Here is a 21,678-nt window from a genome sequence, read left to right as displayed (position 1 = left end):
AGAATGGGGAAGAGTGGGGATTTAAGTGACTTTGAACGTGGCATGGTTGTTGGTGCCAGACAGGCTGGTCTGAGTATTTCAGAAACTGCTGATCTACTGGGATTTTTACGCAAAACCATCTCTAGGGTTCACAGAGAATGGTCCGAAAAAGAGAAAATATCCAGTGAGCCGCAGTTGTGTGGAGATGGGCAGACTGGTTCGAGATGACAGAAAGGTAACAGTAACTCAAATAACCACTCAATACAACCAAGGTATGCAGAATACCATCTCTGAATGCACAACACGTCTAATCTTAAGGCAGATGGGCAACAGCAGCAGAAGACCACACCTGAGTCTACCTCCATGTCTGTACATTGACATTTATGCATCAGTATGTGTGTGCATGTGTATATGCAAGACTATGTGAATGTGTACGTATGTGTGCATTACATCATGTTAATGTCATGATGAAACCATGTATATGTAACTAAGTACAGTAATGGTGTATGTAATAATAATAGTTGGATACATGGATGCTTTTTTGATGTTTCACAGTGTATTTCTGTACCACTCCTCATTAGTAATAATGGTATAATTTAACATTTGGGTTTTTTCAATGGCCTGGGAGAATCTTCTCTGTGACATTTTAGTGTCTTCCTTGACCAGTCTTCATTAGACCTTTTCGTCCCCCTAGATGGTTTTGCATCAGACGACCTGCCAATTTAAGGGATGCAGTTGCCAGGGTTTTGGTGCGGGTCAATTCTTTATTCCAAGCTAACATTTGCTCTCTAATATACACGGAATGCTGAGCGCTGCCTCATGGCGGGTTGGCTGGAGACACCACCACATTGGTTTGCACTTTTTTTCTGAACATTGCATGTAAAGGTAGACATTATTTCTTTAAGTGACAGAAGCCCCTGCCATCCACCTAACATCTTCTCAGGACCTAAAAATGGATACATCCAAGGTTTTAAGGACTTATCCCATTGTGTGCTATTTAAATGGACACTCAGCCACCAGATGCACGTTAATTCATATGTTAGAGTATCCCATTTAATGATTTCCCTCCTTGGATATTCTTCAGAATCCCCCACTAGTCATCTCCTCCTTGCCATCGCACTAAATAACTGACCAAAGGCCAGATATTAGCTCCTTAGACATGTCTTAAAGAGCTGGCATTCGAGTTTGGTGGGAGCTTAAGGAACTTTTCTCCATTGGGGGCAAATCAGATGCTTTGGGGTGGTTGAGCTGTCACCAGAGACCAGTTCAGTGAAGCAGTAACTTACCACAACCGTGAGCTCTGGATACTTTTTCACGCATTTAGTGGAACAATAATGTTAATTTCATTTACAAAGATGGTTTCTAGTTATTGTTATATCTATTTAGGGCCTTAGTACACTGGGATCCCACTCATACCCACCAAACATTTTAAGATAATAAAAAAAGAGGTGCAGAGGATGGAAAGTGAGGGCGGATTGAGGGCCAAAATAAGGACTGACTCTTGTAAAGGGGGACACATGGGAGGTATGGCGCACCTTACATCACTAATGTGGGCATAGGAATTCCGGTAAGGGGTTAATCATTAACACCATCAGATAAGGGAAATAAGGAGACAATTACTGATATTAGAAGTCTAATCAGATAAAATAGAGATGACCTCTAGAGAGGAGGGTTTGGAAGTATTTGCTACAATAAATACGTCGTCCCGCACATTTGATGATTTATTTACGTTTCTGAGTTTGAATAAAGTGAATTACAATGGTGCGATTTACAGACCGATAGAATTGCAATGAGCTGAGGATGTGTGCGGGCATCGCATGTAGTTCTTTGCAGTCCTAAAATGACGTAATCGAATCATACGCTAGTCGCACAGAATCAGATAGAAGCAGACGTGCGTTCCAATGCCCGGAAGTAAAAGTCTTGACCTCTGCCGGCATCCGCGGCCCCGGAAGTACTCTTTCTGTAGTGAAGGAAGACCGGCGTGACTTTGAAAGGCAAACTGGTCACTATGCGGCTCCTAAAGGTAGCATCGGTTCTCGGTTCGCGGCACTTTCAAAAGGCCGGGGCCTCTCGGAATAAGCAGGTGAGGAAGGACACTGTTGTTGAGTTTAAAGTGTATGCGTTGGTTATATAATTTGGCCCCAAACTCACTGTAAACCAAACAGCAGATAGCATGTTTATAGTATTATTCTCTAAAGGTAACGCAAGAATACACCTGTGGATAAGCAGCATCCTGTTTACAAAAAAAAAGCATGCTTTGCCTTATCTTTGTGTCTTGTGGCTCCTAAAATTGTCCCATGATACATGACTGCATTTTTTGTTTCATTAATGTATGTTAGGTTGTCAGGGTGCAGATGACAGCCAAGTCCATTGAGCTGCCAGTGACCCTGTGTGTGTGCGCCCTCGTCTCTGTGTGTGTGCGCCCTCGTCTCTGTGTGTGTGCGCCCTCGTCTCTGTGTGTGTGCGCCCGCGTCTCTGTGTGTGTGCCCCCGTGTCTCTGTGTGTGTGTGCCCCCGTGTCTCTGTGTGTGTGTGCCCCCGTGTCTCTGTGTGTGTGTGTGCGCCCGTGTCTCTGTGTGTGTGTGTGTGTGTGTGCGCCCGTGTCTCTGTGTGTGTGTGCGCCCGTGTCTCTGTGTGTGTATGTGCGCCCGTGTCTCTGTGTGTGTGTGTGCGCCCGTGTCTCTGTGTGTGTGTGTGTGTGTGTGCGCCCGTGTCTCTGTGTGTGTGTGCGCCCGTGTCTCTGTGTGTGTATGTGCGCCCGTGTCTCTGTGTGTGTCTGTGCGCCCGTGTCTCTGTGTGTGTCTGTGCGCCCGTGTCTCTGTGTGTGTATGTGCGCCCGTGTCTGTGCGCCCGTGTCTCTGTGTGTGTCTGTGCGCCCGTGTCTCTGTGTGTGTCTGTGCGCCCGTGTCTCTGTGTGTGTCTGTGCGCCCGTGTCTCTGTGTGTGTATGTGCGCCCGTGTCTCTGTGTGTGTATGTGCGCCCGTGTCTCTGTGTGTGTGTGCGCGCCCGTGTCTCTGTGTGTGTGCGCGGGTGTCTCTGTCTGTCTGTCTGTGTGCGCGCGGGGGTCTCTATCTGTGTTGTCGCGATTGGCTTTGTGATCCTTTCTCACTCTTTCTTGTCCTAAAGATGAATTTCTCATTGGAATGATAGAGGCGAGTGCTGAAACACCCGTTTCTCGCTGATAGTATTAACATGCTGTTATGTGGCACCGACAGTTTCAGTCAGTGAACGTCTTATTTGATGGGGGTAAAACTCGGCCAATAGATGACACATCATTTAGTTGTATTTAATCCATCGGTACAAGAAAAGAGTGATGAGAGCTGCAGGAAAATACCCCCATCTTGATTTAAAGTATAAGATTATACTGTGTGAAAGAATAAGCCTACAATATTTTGATTGCGTGAAATGAACAACTCTTGGCTTATATGTTGCGTGTTCCTATTTGAAGAAGGTGCTTGATGTTTTATTTATCTATTGCAGCTTCCTCTTAATATCTGCCGAAGTTGTTCCTCTGGGATTACCCCAAATGAAAGGATACGAAACATTGGCATTTCTGCGCACATTGATTCTGGCAAAACCACCCTAACCGAGCGTGTTCTCTACTACACAGGCAGGATAGCCCAGATGCATGAGGTAAAAGTGCTGTTATTGACGTTGATGAAGTTTATCTAAACAGTACGTTCTACAGAAATCCCATCTGGTAATATCATCTGAATTTGAATGTACTGGAGTGCCAGAGCTGATGTCTAAAGCTATTCCTTTCAGAGAATGTTGGGTTTGTTGTGTTAATAATGCCAGTCCGTGTTCTTGGCTTGCAAAAAATATTGCATTAAGTCATATAATAGTGACTTAGTTACTATAGCTGGACAAGGTTGGGTGTGTACAAGTCCTGTGTCTGGCTTGGGTCAGCTAGTTACATGGGGAGGACTGGGATTCAGATTTGAGACAACTAATGCGCCTCCTTTTGGGTAGTTGGGTCCTTGCATGTGTCTATACAGGCGCTTGAGGTCTTCTAGGTTTAATGAGTCGAGCCCCTGGCCTTGCTTGGCCCATTATCAAACAGTGGCCCACTATCTCGTTTCTAATGGCTGATTTTCTGGTCTTGGGTCTTAAGGGTCTTATGACTTATGCAGAAATGTGCAACCATAGTGAATAAACCCCTCTTTTGCTAATTACACAAGACCCATAAAGAGAATGTAACTTTGTTTGCAAACTGTTGTAGTCTGTCAGCTTAGATCTTTCTGTTTTGTATTTCAGGTGAAGGGTAAGGATGGTGTTGGTGCTGTTATGGATTCAATGGAATTAGAACGTCAAAGAGGAATCACAATCCAATCTGCGGCTACATACACCATGTGGAAAAACACCAACATCAACATAATTGACACCCCAGGTGCAGTAGGGTATTATGTGACTGGGATACTGGCTACCATGTTTTTATGTTATGTTAGCTGTCATTAATGTGTGTATGGATTATTCATTTTTTTATGTTAATAGTTTTTTTGATTTACAAGATACACTGAAGATATCGAAGCACTGATTATTAGGTCTGACAGTACACAGCGATTTGGGGTACGCTGTAAAACTGATGTGACTTTTTTTCTTAATTACCAGGACACGTAGATTTCACCATTGAAGTGGAGAGAGCCTTGCGGGTCTTGGATGGAGCTGTCCTTGTTCTTTGTGCGGTTGGTGGGGTGCAGTGCCAGACCATGACTGTGAATAGACAAATGAAGCGATATGGTGTCCCCTTCTTAACCTTTATCAATAAACTTGACCGGTCTGGCTCTAACCCTCACAAAGCCGTACAGCAGTTGAGGTCAGTCTACGCCTGAATATTTTGTGTGTTTAGAAAAACCTTTTAGAAAAACCTTAACAAAGTTATACTTGTAATACTAGTGTTGAAAAATCTATCGAGCTTACTCCCCCCCCCAAATATATCTTCTGTGTTAATTTCTCCTGTTCAGTTTACAAATCGGGTGTATTTGATTTGGTAAATAATTGCCTAATTTCCAAACAAGTGTTTTAATGTTTGTTTTTCTTTTGTACCAGATCCAAGTTAAACCATAATGCAGCCTATATCCAGATCCCTATCGGAATCGAAAACAGATTTAAAGGGATTATAGACCTTGTGGATGAGCGTGCAATATACTTTGATGGGGAATATGGGTATGTTTACATTCTAAGCTTTAAATCATTTCTGTTTTCCCCTCTTAACCACACTATGCACTGTGGAGTTGTGAAGCTACATGATGTTTGTGTTTTCAGGCAGTCTATACGTTATGAGGATATCCCAGCAGAATTCAGGGCAGAGACTGCCGATAGAAGACAAGAGCTGATAGAAAGTGTTGCTAATGCTGACGAGCACCTTGGTGAGATGTTTCTAGAAGAGAAGATCCCGTCGAACACTGATCTCAAGGTGAGAAAAACCAAGAGATGCTCAACTTATGTGTGTCTGATACAGCATCTATAAAACGTAGGTGCTGCACATCCCATGCATAGACCACTGCCTAATGCTCATCCGTTAAAAAGCCAATTTATTCATATATAAAAAAATATATATGTTTATAACCTTTATTTGGACTGGTCTGCCAGGTGGGGGTGGCTGGTTGGGGCATAATGTCTGATCCCCTCCGTGACAGCAGAAATCAGTCTTACTATGTGCCAGCCAGCTGATTAATTATTATAGATGAACAGCAAACCTTTTGGCACACTTTGTTCTAACATTTTATGTTTATTTATGATCTGCTGTAAGATTCGTCTCCTCTTTACATAAGATGACTTGATATATATTTTTTCCAAAACCACCTCTGTACTGTGCTAGGTCTGGTTGACTTTTTAATGTCTTTATCTCCTCTTTGTGTTTCTTAATTCATAATGATAAAGGGTTATTCTGCTGAAAGGTAAAAATGTAGCACAGTCAGAAGGAACATTCTGGCAGTTATATGGTGATTGCTCCACATTTGCAAAAAAAGCTGCCTGTGAAGCATTACATTATTCCCCTCCCCGTCTATGAATTAATTGGTGTAGTGTAAATACAGAGTGACTTTATTCCTTTTCAGCATGCTATTCGGAGAGCCACTCTGAAGAGGTTGTTTACACCGGTCCTGGTCGGAAGTGCTTTGAAGAATAAAGGGGTACAACCTCTTCTAGATGCTGTGTTAGAGTACCTCCCAAACCCATCTGAAGTGCAGAACTTTGCTATCCTCAATCATGAGTAAGTGTCCATAAATACCATCAATATCTCTTCATTCTAAAGCTCACTTATTGTATGTTGGAAAATAATTCCTTTTAAACACTGTTTTCAGAGATAGCATGCATTGTGCATCAAATCATTTCTGCTAAACTCGGTGATATGATGCAATGCTAGGCTCCCTCTATGTGTGCAGCCTCATTGGTTCTAGCTGGCTTATGTTTTGGTTATATGTGATTCCATTGATATCTCCACACATTAATTCCTGTTAACTAAATCTGTTGGTTGGCGCATCTGCTACCAGAACGAATAGTCCAGTATAATAGTGGACTTTAATCTCCAGTGAGCTGAGTTTGTGTGACATTTCCGTTTTATCCAGAGCTTTGTCTTAAATGGAAAAGTTAAAATTTAAAGATGGTTGTTTGTAAACGAATGATCTGTAGACCTGCTCTGCAAGCGGAGGAATTTAATCATATACTTGTGGGGGAAATGCATAGATGAAGGTGAAAGGTTAGGTTATCTTTTATAGAGGACTTTAATTAGATTGATGTCCTAATTCTGGCTAAGGATGATGGCAGTTATAGTCGGCAAAAGTGCTTCATACAATTTTAATTAAACAAAAAATACACATAGTAGTAAGCAGATATCCAGCTTGACCGGCCAATTGTTAAGCAAGGTTGACCTTCCATGAGACTCATCTGAATACGTTGGTGACCATTCCAAGCCGAAAACTTAACCTCTCTCCCCAACTCCCCTTCAACGAACTAGCTCTTCCATTGTCACCCAGTCCCCCTGTGGTGTGTAATTTAAGTAACGCATATCAGTGAGTGCCCCCTGACTCCTTTGTGTGTTGTTGTGTGTTCTTTAAGATGTAAAGGTCTAGTCCAAGGTCCAGCACTGCATTGAAGTCGCCACCTATGATAACATCAGATTTAGTTATCTCCAAGTAAACCAAACTATTTACTATAGAGTTGATTGCTGGGGGCATTTGGTGCATTAACCATGTTGTGCTTCTCAGTAGAAAGTAGCATCTAGAAGCCATACAGGGGATGATACAGACAGGGGGGTGAAAAGCATTATTAGATGTGTCAGAGCACACAAAGGAGACAGGTGTCTGGTTAATGAATAACAGATCGCATTAATAAAAAACAGATCAATTCCTGGCAATCAGTTGGGAATCAAAGGGAAATTGCGAATGGTTTAGGTAAATTAAGAGAATGGATGAGTGTGCGGCAGCCTTCCGGCAGAGGCTTAATAAAGCGAGGCAATTGAAACATGCAAAGGAGGCAAATGTATGGCTATCCTGATTATAATACAAGACCGAGATCAAAATGAGATTTGAGGTTTCTTACAGCAGGAAGAACGTGAGGCTAGACGGGCTCAACGGCTTTTATCTGCCGTCAAGTTCCGCTTGTTTGGTTGCCACCCAGTGGTTATTACATACAATCTTTTATTTATTTAATTTTATTTTTTTCCTGAAATTATAAAGAGCAAACTTTTTACAGCCTTTTTAGTGTTAGCTTAATTGTTTTTTTTTTGCTTCCTACTTTGTTTTTGTTTTAAGAAATCAGTTTCTGCATCCCCTGCACTTCAAAAGCGTCATCAATTAATTTGGGATACTGCCAGATTTCATGGTGGGCTATCACGGTGACCTGTATGTGCCTTTTAATATGTGTTAGCCTGGGCTTTACATAGATATAATAGATTTTTTTTTATTTTTTTTTTTTTTTATGAACAGTGAAGAAAAGACAAAGATTTTAATGAGTTCTGTCAGGGACGACTCTCATCCATTTGTGGGCTTGGCATTTAAACTGGAGGTAAGTTCTGTGTGTTTGTGACTACATAGCATGTCTGTCTTTAATTGCAGCTGTAACTTTGGTATGTAGCTTTTGATTTCTTTCCAAAGTACTTTAATGCAGCTATAGCTCGTATCACCCCAGCTGCCCAGATGTTGATGTGGATTTTATCTCCTCATGGTGCATTTGATCATATCCCACTAATACGCATACGCCGATGTTATACACTTATGGTCTGGGATAAACCTGACGTCCTCTTTAGTTACCTTTTATGCAAGATTTCTCTCGTATTGCTTTTTGCAGGCTGGTCGTTTTGGGCAGCTCACATATGTGCGAGTGTACCAGGGAATGCTGAGGAAAAGCGACTATATCTACAACACCAGGACAGGCAAGAAAGTGAGGGTGCAGCGGCTGGTGCGTCTTCATGCTGAAATGATGGAGGTGCGTTCCTGGCGACAATCCTAACTTCGTTTCTCAGTCTTAATACCCAAAAGAGGGAGAGGGTGGCTTATTCTACTCTTAATGTGTTTTCCGCTGGAATAGTCATATTTCTTTTAAAGCGACCACCTTTCCTGGGTTATAAAATATCTTAACCTCCAGACCTTCCCTGTTATTTTTTTTTTAATGTTTTTATTATTATTATTATTATTATTATAAGTGTATGACTATTTGAGTGCAAACTCTTCGCATCTAGAGCTGAATATTGAATTTATATTCCTGAAGAACTGATGAATAGTTGACAGGCCCATGAGTTTTGGGAGTTCTCAGATTAACTACTAGAAAGTAAAAACGCATGTTTAAGAATGTTGATCACTAGTAACTATAACCAAAATGACCGTGACATACCTCTCTATACACCTACCTTTGTTAAAGGGGCCTGCATAGACCTCTACTACCATGGAAATACCCTAATGTTGGTTTTCCTATCTTACGAAGAATATTTATGCTACATTTTTTCATGATTTATAGGATGTGGATGAAGTTTATGCTGGAGACATCTGTGCTTTGTTTGGTATTGACTGTGCAAGCGGAGACACGTTTACCACAAAATCCAACGACAACCTTTCCATGGTAAGCAATTGTCAGGACAATCAGAAAGCAAAAAAGTAAGGTAAAACAAATTAAATGCAATTCAGGTATAGTAAGTGGGCCTTGATGTACTTTGGGTCATGGTGTTCGCTGTAGAAGGGGATGTTTGTTGGGTGTTAACGTGCAGTCTGCCGCGTGAAATCAATGAATGTCTGTGGTTACCGTGAAACTTTTTAGCAGCAAGATCCTACCCTGGTGAATACAATCTGCGTTTACACAGTTAAATGGATGGGTCTTCCTACAGTTAATAAGAATAGTTGATGATTTGCCAAACAATGTCAGTCGTTCTTGGGTCGCTGCCAATTTTCCCCCCAGAACGTACATAGGTAACAGGTTTTTCTTTTCACTGCCTGCTGATGCTCATCAGAGGGAGTTATGTTTGGGTCAGAATTCTTTATATCAAATCAAAAACATGTTAATTTTTAAACTTGTTTGTTACTTATTCATTAGTATGCTTTAAGTAAAGGGTTACCACATGGCTATTGAGATATTTGCCTGATACGTGATCTTACCTCATTCGTTGTATAAACTCACAAAAGTGACCAGGCTTTTTAATTACTGCCTTCCTGGACATTTAACTTGTGCTGGGATGGAAGACGTGGCCACCTTACCCTCTGGGTGGAAAGACGTGGCCACCTTACCCTCTGGTGTTAAGGGGCAGTCATGCTTGTTTTCATTAGTATTGATAGAACTGAGAAAATGTTAACATTTAAAAAAAAAAAAAAAAAAAAATCCGTATCGTTGAAATATTATTTAGGGGTGTATTGAATAAATTGTTTGGTTATGTTATCATGTACCGTATTTATCAGAATTTAAGCCTTTGGGCTTATTAGTGTATATGGGATATTTTCAGCAACCCTAAGTAGTTGCTGTGCTATAGTGGAAGTATTCTAGCTCAGATTGGAACATAAAAAGAGTAGATACATTTCTTGTTGGATTTACATGCTGGGAGTATCAAGACTTGTCCCTGACACCATTGCTATAGAAGAATGAATATATATATATATATATATATAATATATTTGAACCCTGTAAGTAGTTTAATATGCATTCTTCGAAATAAAGAAGTTATAGCCATGCTGTAAAATCTTCCTCGTTTTATTTCTTGCCACTGATTGGCTGCTTAAGCTGTCAGTCAGTGGTAGGAAGTCTTTCCATTGAAATCAATGGAAAGATTAAACACATGCGCACCGGGATCTATACAGACGGCTGCACGCAGTGTTCAGCAGAGCCGGTGCTGGAGCGGACCGAAGGGGAATCGCGTGCAGACAGATGCGTTCGGATGTGTGCGTCTCGTACACTCAGGAGCTGGATGGAGAGCTGAAATTATAATTTGCTATACTGAAATTACTTTACTTGATTCCTATGGTGGAGACCAATAATGACAGTACATCAGTCTTTGTAACTTTTTTTTAATATTTTTTTTCAATTACCATACGTGTTGACAGGGCTCTGTGTAATGTGAGTGATTTAAACCCGGGAATCTTTACTTAACATTTCTGTCTCATCACAGGAATCCATTCACGTGCCTGACCCGGTCATTTCAGTTGCCATACGACCATCTAACAAGGTAGGGTAATCAGAGATACGAAACTACTCAAGGCAGATCTCCCGCTTCTATCCATATTGACTTCTTCCGCTATACGTTTATAATACCTGTGTTCTGATGATTACATATTAATATAAGCAGTATGTATATGATGTAGATTCAAAACCCACCTTATTTCCATAACGTGCAGAGAAGTATCTTCGCTTTCTGTTTGCAGGATCTCTTTTTTTGTCTTTTGGGATATCTTTCCCCTATTAAGTTGCAGTTTGTAATTTAGCATTTTTTAACGTGCAGTGAGGAGATATGAGATGGACATGAAATTAAATAGGTTATAGCGACTGTGCCCAATGGAGACACAGATCCAGCCTTCCACAGACCGCTCCATAAAAATGACACTGATCAACATAGAAAAATATAAGCGAAATCATTATGACCACAACAGCTTGTTTTAATGCTTATCAGCTGTCAGAACTGTCCCTGTAAATGAGTAATGGTGTGATGTGTCCAATGTGAACCATTTATTTTTTCTTTCTCAACTTAGAATGATCTGGATAAGTTCTCGAAAGGTATCAACCGTTTCACAAGGGAAGACCCAACCTTTAGAGTGCATTATGAGACGGAGAGCAAAGAAACCATTGTTTCTGGAATGGGAGAGTTACACTTAGAGATCTATGCACAGGTAATTCCTATTCATTAATAACGTTCCATCAGCGTCTCCAAGTGTACTCAATGAATTCAAACATGTTTCCTGGTGCTACCCTTTATCTGGCATGGTCTTTGTTCTCGACTCCTGGGTTTGTCCCTGTGAGGTTTCCTGGTTTCCATACGATATGGTCTCTTCATTTTGACAGCAGCTTAAATGATGTGACGTGACAATCTAATGCCATTTCAGTCTGTAAAGGTATTAATAGACTTAAAGGAAATCTGGCCACAGTTCATAGGCCACTGCAGCTTAGATTAACCCCTTAATGACGGGCTTAAAATGCATTGTTTGACGGGTTTAGGGATCGCCCATTGTCCTTAAGGGGTTAATGACTACCAACTAATTTAACTATTTACCTTCTCAAAGCATTATACAGATTGCACTTTATTATCCTGTGCACACTTTAGAAGCCTCCAGGTTTTCTCCACTACTGGTATACGCGACCCAGATCTTGGATGTATATTCTCTAAAACCTGGAGGTACTTCCATAAATGTTATAGGAAAATAAAGAGACATATAAGGGTATCATACCTCTTTATTTTGGTAACGCCCAAAACATGAAAGGAGGTTGTAATCGGTTATCTTGGGAGTCTGGAAATCAACACAAATAACTTGGAATTATTTGTTTGGTTCACCAATTTCTTTTTTTTTTCTGTTTTTTTGCTGGTTTTTCAAGCGGATGGAAAGGGAATATGGTTGTCCATGCATCATGGGAAAACCAAAAGTCGCCTTCAGAGAGACGATCGCCAGATCTGTGCCGTAAGTACCGCTACACGGAGACTGCCTCTTGGGGGGCCGTCGCTGGTCTGTTTAACTGCAACATGATTTCGGCAGACGAACTTGGTTTTCTATTTTTATCCCTTGCCATGGATCCCATAAAATATCTATTTGCCAAGGAATCATTTCCTGAAATATGAGGAGAGATATTTTAGAATATATGTGACATTCTCATCTTATTTATAATAACTAGTGTTAAGTTCTTAATAGATGCTTTTCTGGAGAGCTAATCATTTTATGTTTATGAAGCTATGATGCTTTTATACATTTATACACTAATCTCATTTTAGTTGTCTTTAGTTGTCAGATTGTCTGTTTTAGACTTTGAACAATTGAAAGTTTTTTTTTTTTTTTTTTTTTTTGTTTTTTTTAAATATACGTAAGGGCGCCGATCTAACCATCTGCTTGTTGGGGAAGTAGTCACGCAGTCTGTAACGATGAGCGTCGTGTATAAAAAGCAATCGTATTGCTAAGATGTAATAGTGAAGCAGTCAGGAAGATTTCATTGGTTGCAGTGGGGATTTTACCCCTATTACCCGCTCTATCACAGAACTGCTCTTTATAAGTGACCCCAATATATCCACTCATCATTTCTCAGTGAAAGGATATGAAATGAGAGATTAGAAAGCGATTGCAAGCGGTGCTTACCTGCGTTACCATTTCGTGGATCAGCATAACATAGTGAAATTCTAAGGCTGTATCTTGTCTTTTCTGCGTGGGGGGAAAAAAGTATGCTTTGTTATTGAAACATAGAAATTTACCATTTTGCTCAGTGTAAGAAAGATTTCAGTCTCCACTCTCTGTTCTCTCCTCCAAGTTATACACATTGAGATCCTTTAGTCTTTCCTTATGATCTTTATCTTCCAAACGTTTCATCGTTCTGGTCGCCCTCCTCTGAACCCTCCAATAGGTCAGTATCATTTTGGAGATGGGGTCTCCAGAGCTGTACACAATACTCTAGGCAAGGCCTGACCAGAGATCTGTAGTGGAAGAACCACCTCCTGCTACTAATGCCTCTACAACCCAGCACCCTGCTTGCTTTTTCTGATGCTTTATAACTAAAAAAGCTTTCCAAGGAATAGTCGTGACAGAGCATTTCTATAGGGTTTGTTATTTTCACAAAGGGCTTCCAGATTCAGTAAATGCTGCTTTTCCGCAGACCAGGTGGAACGCCACCTTCAACATATAGTTTGATTCACATGTAAATGTCTATAAACGCAGGAGCCTATGCAGAACTTCGTCATACCTATTGATGATTATGTAGTACATAGTGTGTTACGGACATACCTTCTGTTTGACGCTTTTAATTAACGCCATCGCGTAGAAAGTGTCTTCTGTGGAGTTTTGCCACTTCACATAACCGCAGGCTGCCAATGCCAAGTGCCAGACGGGCTCCATGTCTGCCGCCACGTTGCCAAATTTATCTAGGGGACGATATCTGAAGTAAGAGTAACTGCCGCGGCTCGGAGGGTGCTCCTGTGTGGTTTGTGTTACAGATTACCTGGGATGTCTGTTGCTTTGAGCGGTTGGGGCAAAGCCTTCATTCTGTCGTAAAACTCAATATCTTTTTCCAACGTGTAATTCTCAAGCTCTGTCTGTAGGTTAAAGCTGACATCGGGGGCTTTCTGCTGGTCGCTCTGATAGTACAGAATCTCCGCGGTGCAACTAACAGCAGGTCGCTGGTAATATGGTGTGAAATTGACATAATAATCCGTTGTTAAATTGACCAAAAAAATCATATCAATTTTATTAAAGCGGTAGTCAAAAGATAGCAGGTAGATGCCAGATGGGGGGGGTTCTTTGTGGAGAACCACATGGACGTTTAGAAGGACCACGTGGCTCTCATATGCATTAAAGTGTACATGATGACTGGAGTGTCCCTTTAAAGTACACTCGCACACAAATAAGAGGATCATGCGAGGTTTGATCAGACGAAGAGACGGAGAGATTTTTAGTCATGCCTTGAAAACCAAAATGCTGATGCACAGCGGTGACTGCCTGTCAGCGGTCGGTGCGAATTACCAGGGATTATTCCGATGCCTCAAAACCACTGGAGGACAAGGGTTGTTAGTTACTGCAGCACACTTTAAGAGCAGTTCACTAATTAGAATGATTCTGTAAATTACGTGGATATTTTGATACTTTAGCTATAGCATATGTTTATGATGGGTAAGATGGGGCAATTTGGGTGTTGGTTTGCCTGAGAACAGGTTCTAGCATCTGGTGACACTCCTGCAAATTCCCTACATAATTAAAATGCAGAATATTAGCAAATATAAGCCGCCTTACACAGATCGGCTTCCCGTAGCCTTCGATCTAAGCAGTTTTACTTTATAATATGAAAAAAGTGGAACGCTTACCTCATTTACTAAATCCTTCATAGAAGACGTGATATAATATTTATTTCCAACCCCGGGAATACTCTGCAATGAAAAAAATACGCTGAGAATGCATCGAGCATCTTAAAAGATGTTTACGCAAAGTACATTTTCACCGTACAACATATATATTGTTTTGGAGGAAATGATGAAATCGGCTGTTAAGAAATGCACCATTATTCATACACGGCCCCCGTTTCTGATGGCTCAAAGAACTACCATGTTTCCCGTTCTTGCACAATCAAGTGTGTTTAATTATTAAGTGATGAACAGGTTTCTGCTCGTCTGCAAACTTTACGCTAGAGGAACACCTGTGCTTTAGGCCCATGGATTGCAAGTTATATCTGTGGACATGCGATACAGCCTCAAACATTAATGCATTTGTAAAACTTTTAGTGAGTATAAATTATTTTACTGTGGTTAAAAATAATTGATGAAAACAGTTTAGCCAGTCGGGCTGGATAGCATTTCCATTGAAATGAGTAGGAATAGAAAAGGCGCATGTGTTTGCGGAGGGGGGCTGTCCCTTAATACCCCCCGGAAATCTTTTGCCAGCCGGATGGAGGCTGATCTGTACCTTGGTAAATCTTGTTTGCGCGATATTGTTTCATTTAGCATTGGCACGGTGGTTATGTTCTAAACTAAATTCCCAGAAAAGCAACACATTGAGCAGAAAGGCTTGTACTCTTTGGTAGCTGTTGGTACTCTTAGGTATGGTTCATGCAGTTTTTAAAGCTCCTTTCTTCCCCTCCTCTTACCTCTTTCCTCGCTTCTGTCACCTTTAACTGGAATAGCCGGTGAGGGCCGCCAAGCTTGTAGTTAATGAAGTTCTCGGTCGCTGCGCCGGCCCTTGTGGCAGGGTAGAAGGATGGATTGATTGACTCCATGATGCTTGCTGTTGGAGGCCTACGATATGACACAGTTTAAACCTGTGCCCCTGCGTTTGCTTCCCTTGCAATCAGTGAATAGAAACGAGGAAGGGTGCGGGGAGGAGCTGCCCATTGCACTAATAACCAGGAAGCACATGTGTGAGCAAATCTCTGACATCACAGGCCAAAAGGAGTGTCCAAGAGCTTGTTTATGCTACGCTAAGGACTGAACTTTGTACTCCGGCAGATCCCGTTTTAAACAATTCCATGACTAATCTGGAACATGTCGCCTATACACAGACTGGCCACTAGGGTGCAGCACCAACAAGAACGTAACCCAGTTAACTCACAATACACTAGACAAGTTAGGAGCTTTTTTCTGCAACTTTTTATTTGCATTTTATACAACATCTAAGACAAGTTAGGTTTAATGTTTCATATACTTGTGTAGTGTTATATGTTGCTTCTCTTGTTACTTTTTTTTTGTCTTGCAATTTAAAAATTCAGCATCTGTAAATCGGCTTACTGAAAAGCTTTCATGTATTTTGCCATCATCATGGAAAGATTTAATTTGTCTGCAGGTAACGATAGAATAAATAACGCATGTTACATATCAAATACCATGTACACAGGACATCTTAGTTATCAGGCTTTAGCAAGAGGTAAAAGACATCACTGGCACAGAGTGTATTAATTCAGATGTCCTGTGTAAATGGTATTTGACAATTAAAAAAAATAAAATAAAAGCACATGTAACATTCCTATGAAATAAAATGTTTATTCTGTCAAACTACATTTGGGAAAGATGTTTGCCCCTACTCCAAATTTAGCAGATCCAGCCCGAGCACCCTGGTTTGCATAGACAGGATCATTATTATTCTAGTACCATTATTCTAGGCCACTAAATGTGAATGAATATTGTGTTTTTACAGTTTTGAGTTCACTCACAAGAAGCAGTCTGGAGGGTCTGGGCAGTACGGTAAAGTCATTGGGTTTCTGGAGCCCCTGGAGCCTGAAAACTACACAAAGCTTGAATTTGAAGACCGGACGGTTGGGACAAATGTTCCCAAGCAGTTCGTTCCAGCGGTTGAGAGGGTAAGTAATGTGTTTTTGCTTAGTATGAGTGTGTGTTTCTCATAGGAATGCTTAAGCAGAACAGACATTGATCCTAAATATTCGAGGACAATAGAAATAGATGTGTGTGTGTGTGTGTGTGTGTGTGTGTGTGTGTGTATGTATGTATGTATATATATGTATACATACATACATACATACATACACACGTGTGTATGCATGTGTTAAAACTATACCATAGTTGCTTTCAGGACCTGCATGATAATGCCTCCTCTAGTGTTATATTTGGTTCAAGTAGCCATTGTTTGGGTAGGTTAAGAAACATGGGTTTTTATTTACTTTTTGGGATTTGTTTTGTCCCCTATCCAAGGTTAACCTTTTTGGGGTTTATTCTTGGGGTTTATTCACAAAAGAGGGAGATTGCAAGGCAGTTGAACATTTGATATCACCAGGAATTATCAAGTGCAAACCCCTGTGAGCTTATCCTTCCAGAAGGGCTCTGTCGCCCGGCATTATGCAGAGGCGGCATGAGGTTTCTTGTCACCTCTCCTTGCTGATTTCTGTATGTTACTCATGGCTAGCTCAGCCGGTCCTGCAGGAGAATCTCCCTGCGGCCCATCGTTCATAATCTATATAGTGACATCAGTAGGGAAAAGGTTCCATTGTCCTGCAAAGTCCCTCTTAACTAAATAGAACCCCTGAGTATCAGTTTGATGATCAACTCATTGTATTTAAAGGGTTACTTAACATGTTTCATTCTATATGTGCACGTTTTTAGCGTCTTTTCCTGCTCTCTCACAGCCTGTTGAAGGCTTTCCAAATTTTGTTATCACGACTTCAAGGAAAGAAATTGTTTATTTCCTGCAACTGTGTTCGGCGACGGAGCAGAGAACAATCCACCTTTATCTTTGCCAATGTTTTATATCTGTGTGTACTTTTCCATAGTTGATGTGTATTTTTTTTTGTAGGGTTTCCGGGAAGCGTGTGAGAAAGGCCCGCTGACTGGACATAAAATTTCTGGACTCCGTTTTGTTTTGGAGGATGGAGCTCATCACATGGTAGATTCAAATGAAATCTCCTTCATCAGAGCAGGCGAGGGAGCTTTGAAGCAAGGTACAGGTCTTCCTAATATCCACTCTAAATCTGTAACCGCTTATTAACGCTATAAAGAATCCCCAAGTATTCCGTTTTACTTAACATAACCAAATATAGTTTGGCTAATATGCCTGGTATTGTTAAAGAGCCATACCATGACCAGAAACCGGTTGTTCATATACATTTATCCCTAATTCTAAATATCTCCAGGAATGTTCCTCTTCTCTCCAGCCCGTGTAATATTTGGAAATACAAAAAAATGTATGCAAGTGAGGGATGGATCGATGTATGTTGGGTATGAAAATGAATTGAGGAGATGAATTTCTTGTACTTTGTCTTAGTTGAGCATGTTTGGGTTTTTTTTTTTCTTTGCCACAGCCATGGAGTCTTCAACTGTTTCCATCCTGGAGCCCATAATGTCGGTGGAAGTTGTCGCCCCCAGTGAATTCCAGGGACCTGTAATAGCTGGCATCAACCGGAGGCATGGGGTAATAGTAGGTCAAGATGGATCAGAGGGCTACTTCACGCTGTACGCGGATGTAAGTGTGCTTTTGTCCAAAATAAAAGCTGTTAATATTGCATCCCAAAAAATCAAACCAGCCCAATGCCCCAAACAGCCTCCCCAACAATGAATAATTCATATGAGCAAGTAGTAATGGCAATAACATTTCTGTAAGACAGATCCACCTCTAACAGTTCTGTGCTGGTTTTGCCTGCTATAAAGCGGTTTCTGCTCAATTCTTCTATGCATTTTATGCTATTGTATGCATAAAAGTGCATATCATGGCTGGAGGGGGGTCCCTTTTAACAGAAGAAGAAATAATCAAAAGAGCAATATGACCGGATAAACTCTCTATTTATATTTGAGAATAAGCAGATTTTAGCAAAGCTTTTTCTAATTTGATTTCTGTTCGGTCACCTACATCATTCAAAGTATATGGAATGACATTCTCGTTTTTATTTACAGGTCCCATTGAACGATATGTTTGGTTATGCATCTGAGCTTCGATCTTGTACAGAGGTTTGTATTTTAATGTTCTATTGGTTAACATGAAATGACTTGCACATTTTTTTGTGAGATTAAAGCCCAGGACAAAGCATTTTACAATGTAACGGAGGGTTAGTCACCTGGCTTAAAGGACAGGTTGGTAGTATAGAACATATTTTATTTTTGATGCTCTGGATTGAGTTTGTGGTGTTAAGCAATGAAAGTCCTTTGGGGGGATCATTTAAGAGAAACAGTATTGTCTTTCAGCTGTCACAGAATTTTGTTTGTTTCTTAGTCTTCTGCTTAAAAATGTCATTTAGTGGAACCTGATCTACAGCCAAACGATCACACTGTGCTGTGTTAAACTGTGTGGGGATATTGGCATGGTATTGGTATCATGTAAATGCTGTTTCTTTTCTTCTTGGTGTTTAGGGAAAAGGCGAATACACCATGGAGTACAGCAGATATCAGGCATGCTTGCCTACTACACAGGAAGAACTGGTCAACAAGTATCTGGAGGCAACAGGACAGCTTCCAGCGAAAAAAGGAAAGGTCAAGAGCTAATGGAGCAACTAAAACATAGACTCTGGCTTTTTAATATCTCCAAAACAAAAACATACTCTTCCATTTAGGGTGTCTGTTTTACCAAATGTAGAAATGGGCTGCAAATGGATAATTCATGCTCGCTTATTCACTATGGTTTCTTTGGGACTTCCTTCGCAAGTAGGCATGAACGGGTCGGATTACTGGTTTTTGTAAAACCTCTTGAAAGTAAGGAACTTCGTCTTTTTGGAATGTTAAAGAATCTGGATTAGCCTCATAGAATATAATGTCGTGATAACAAATACTCTGGGCTTTTCTACATTTTGTGAATTGTACCGCAAACTGATTTCATGGATATTTTATTTGTGATGATGAGATGTGTTGAAGCTCGTCAGCTAACATCTGGATTTTGTCATGGAACACTGCTTGCTTTACGTTTGGAGACATGTTAAGGTCCTCGCCGTAATGTCTCCGTACGCTGTTTTTCCGTTGTGAAATAAATAAAACAGAGCCCTGTGTAGGAAACTTATTTGGTTATCTTAACGACAGGCTATTTTTTTTTCCTGTGTATGTGTATCTCATGTCAAGTTTACAAAATGCCAGCATCTTAAAATGGATAGATCTTCTCAGAAGGACTTCTTTGCTTCAGTCTGTGAGTTGTGAATCAACTTCTTATTTAAAGGCATCAATGGCAAATTAAGGTAATTTGCATGAAAAATGTAAACTGTATTTACATACCGTTAATGCTATTGGTTGCACTTACTCTGCTGAATTTAAAATTTTTGTGACTTTAGAAGCTTTTTTTTTTTCTCATTCGTAATTTTTAGCTGTGAGTATTTATTTGTCGTGACCAAAGCAGATGCTGAAAACTCATTGCCAGGGAAGCAGAAAAGTTTCTGTTCAGTCCTATACCTAATGAAACACAAGCCTTGTGACAAAAGAATAATATGCTGCAGGGCATTCTGAGACCAATTAAGGTTTGAGTCCTTACATGAGGATAAATTGGCAGACTAGATGGGATAAATCTCACATGCCGTCAAATTATATATATTTTTATGTTCTTGTTCTACAAGCTGTTTTGTGCCCTATAAATCCTTTTTACAGACATGAATCACGTTTTTATTTATAATATCACAAATTAAAATGCATGTTCTGCTTAATGGCAGGAAAAAGTTCACGGTTCATTGCAAGTTCCACACGGCTAGCAATTATTAAACGCTTGTACATCCCTGCATCTGGTATAATGTGTTAGCGCTTCTTTCTTCACACCGCACCCTAATGTACTTCTGCTTTTGTTCAATTCAACCCAGACACTCTCAGATGGTGGGACACGGATTATATGACTGTGACATAACCCCAGAAAAATGCCTGTTTATTTTAATTTTCATTTTAACAAGCGCTGATTCTGCCAGCAATGTTATGAGACTGGGTGTATCCCAGATATCCCTTCCTGCCTTTTCCCTGGTTTCACTTTATTTTAATTATTTAGCCCTTGTTAAACGCTATATTATAGCTTCATGTGGTTGAGCAACATTTTGTTATACAGCTAAATTAATTTACATAAACAAAGCAAGAATTGAACCCATGCCCAGCACATACCGTTCAGAAACCTCTATCTGAGGCATAAATATTGCTGTTTGCGTCACACTATATGGATGTGTATTGCTTACCCCGCCGCTACGTCAAAGTAGCCCAAGTTTTATCGAGTCCTATCTAAAGTTTCATGGCTAGATTGCTATAAGGCTAGATTTCCACTTGGTTTTTTTTGCTAAAAACGCCAATAGCGCCACCTGGCGTTTTTTTTGTGAAAAACGGCTGCAGCCAGATGTTAGCTGTTCTTCAATAGGAAATCGCAAAATGCCATTTCCACTTGGCGTTTTTCTGTTTGGTGTTTTTTCAGTCCTCTTTGGCGTTTTTCTGCTTTTTTGGGCTCTGTGGCAGTTTTTCAAAATCGCAGCATGTTGACACTCTGGCGTTTTTTGCAAGAAATCTTGGCAATAGAAGTCTATGGGAGAGAAAAAACGCCATGAAAAAGCCATGTGGGTTTATTGCCTTGGCGTTTTTTATGGCGTTTTTTCCACAGTTACAATGCAGAGGATGGACCCAGTATCTGTGTGTCCTACGAGAAATAGGCTGGAAACAAACAGTTTCACACAAAACAAAGTCCTGGACTGGTTCATATTGAATTTTACACCATTTGGAACAAACATGCCATTACAAACAAACCAACTGGATCCTGCGTGCCAAAAGCAACAGCAAACAATTTGCACCATCATTTGGGGCCAATCTTCCCAGAGGAGCAGACATTCGGAATAAAGCATGCCTTACAAACCACAGAAAAGAGACAAAAGGGTCTACCAAGTAAATTACATCAGGAGAGGGCAGATACTTGCCATTTATCCTAATCCCTTTTAGCTGGGTGAAACTTCTAACTTGTAAAGGCTGGAAAAACTGCCTAAGGTCAAAAAAGCAATTTCCACAGAAAGGCTAAAGCGCCAGAAAAAACTCCAGAAAAAACGCCAAAACGCAGGTAAATGCAGTGGCAGTTTTCTTGGCGTTTTTCCTGGCGTTTTTCATCAAGAAAAAAACGCAGGACAAAAACCCAAGTGGAAACCTAGCCTTAAGGAGCTGAATCAGTGGGACTGCACC

General features: G+C 40.6%; 2 protein-coding genes across 2 annotated transcripts; one reads left to right on the top strand and one right to left on the bottom strand.

The window, feature by feature from the left end:
- Positions 1-1,948: 1,948 nt before the first annotated feature.
- GFM1 (G elongation factor mitochondrial 1) lies at positions 1,949-19,558 on the top strand. The gene is made up of 17 exons (XM_053460392.1): positions 1,949-2,062; positions 3,459-3,611; positions 4,236-4,368; positions 4,590-4,794; positions 5,028-5,394; positions 6,038-6,192; positions 7,907-7,985; positions 8,268-8,405; positions 8,934-9,035; positions 10,567-10,623; positions 11,144-11,281; positions 11,982-12,064; positions 16,262-16,424; positions 17,372-17,516; positions 17,877-18,037; positions 18,466-18,519; positions 18,919-19,558. Exons 1-17 carry the CDS (start codon positions 1,988-1,990, stop codon positions 19,048-19,050), a joined length of 2,340 nt encoding a protein of 779 aa, XP_053316367.1. The 5' UTR covers positions 1,949-1,987; the 3' UTR covers positions 19,051-19,558.
- On the bottom strand, positions 11,826-15,474 carry LXN (latexin). Its single transcript, XM_053459359.1, has 6 exons — positions 15,219-15,474; positions 14,443-14,505; positions 13,584-13,761; positions 13,370-13,506; positions 12,731-12,793; positions 11,826-12,211 (listed from the first exon to the last, which is right to left on the bottom strand). Exons 1-6 carry the CDS (start codon positions 15,345-15,347, stop codon positions 12,116-12,118), a joined length of 666 nt encoding a protein of 221 aa, XP_053315334.1. The 5' UTR covers positions 15,348-15,474; the 3' UTR covers positions 11,826-12,115.
- Positions 19,559-21,678: the final 2,120 nt, after the last annotated feature.

The sequence above is a fragment of the Spea bombifrons genome, chromosome 3, assembly GCF_027358695.1.
Source record: "Spea bombifrons isolate aSpeBom1 chromosome 3, aSpeBom1.2.pri, whole genome shotgun sequence".
Taxonomy (NCBI): Eukaryota; Metazoa; Chordata; class Amphibia; order Anura; family Pelobatidae; genus Spea; species Spea bombifrons.
The sequence above is the reverse complement of the archived record's forward strand: the minus strand, read 5'-3'. Positions and strand labels throughout refer to the sequence as shown.

Coding starts and splice junctions, on each gene's coding strand:
- GFM1 (XM_053460392.1), top strand. CDS start 1,988: ATGCGGCTCCTAAAGGTAGCATCGGTTCTCGGTTCGCGGCACTTTCAA. Junction 4,795..5,027: donor AAAGCCGTACAGCAGTTGAG/GTCAGTCTACGC, acceptor CTTTTGTACCAG/ATCCAAGTTAAACCATAATG. Junction 10,624..11,143: donor CCATACGACCATCTAACAAG/GTAGGGTAATCA, acceptor TTCTCAACTTAG/AATGATCTGGATAAGTTCTC.
- LXN (XM_053459359.1), bottom strand. CDS start 15,347: ATGGAGTCAATCAATCCATCCTTCTACCCTGCCACAAGGGCCGGCGCA. Junction 12,794..13,369: donor TTAAAAGCGTCAAACAGAAG/GTATGTCCGTAA, acceptor CCCCCCACGCAG/AAAAGACAAGATACAGCCTT. Junction 12,212..12,730: donor TCCACGAAATGGTAACGCAG/GTAAGCACCGCT, acceptor CTCATATTTCAG/GAAATGATTCCTTGGCAAAT.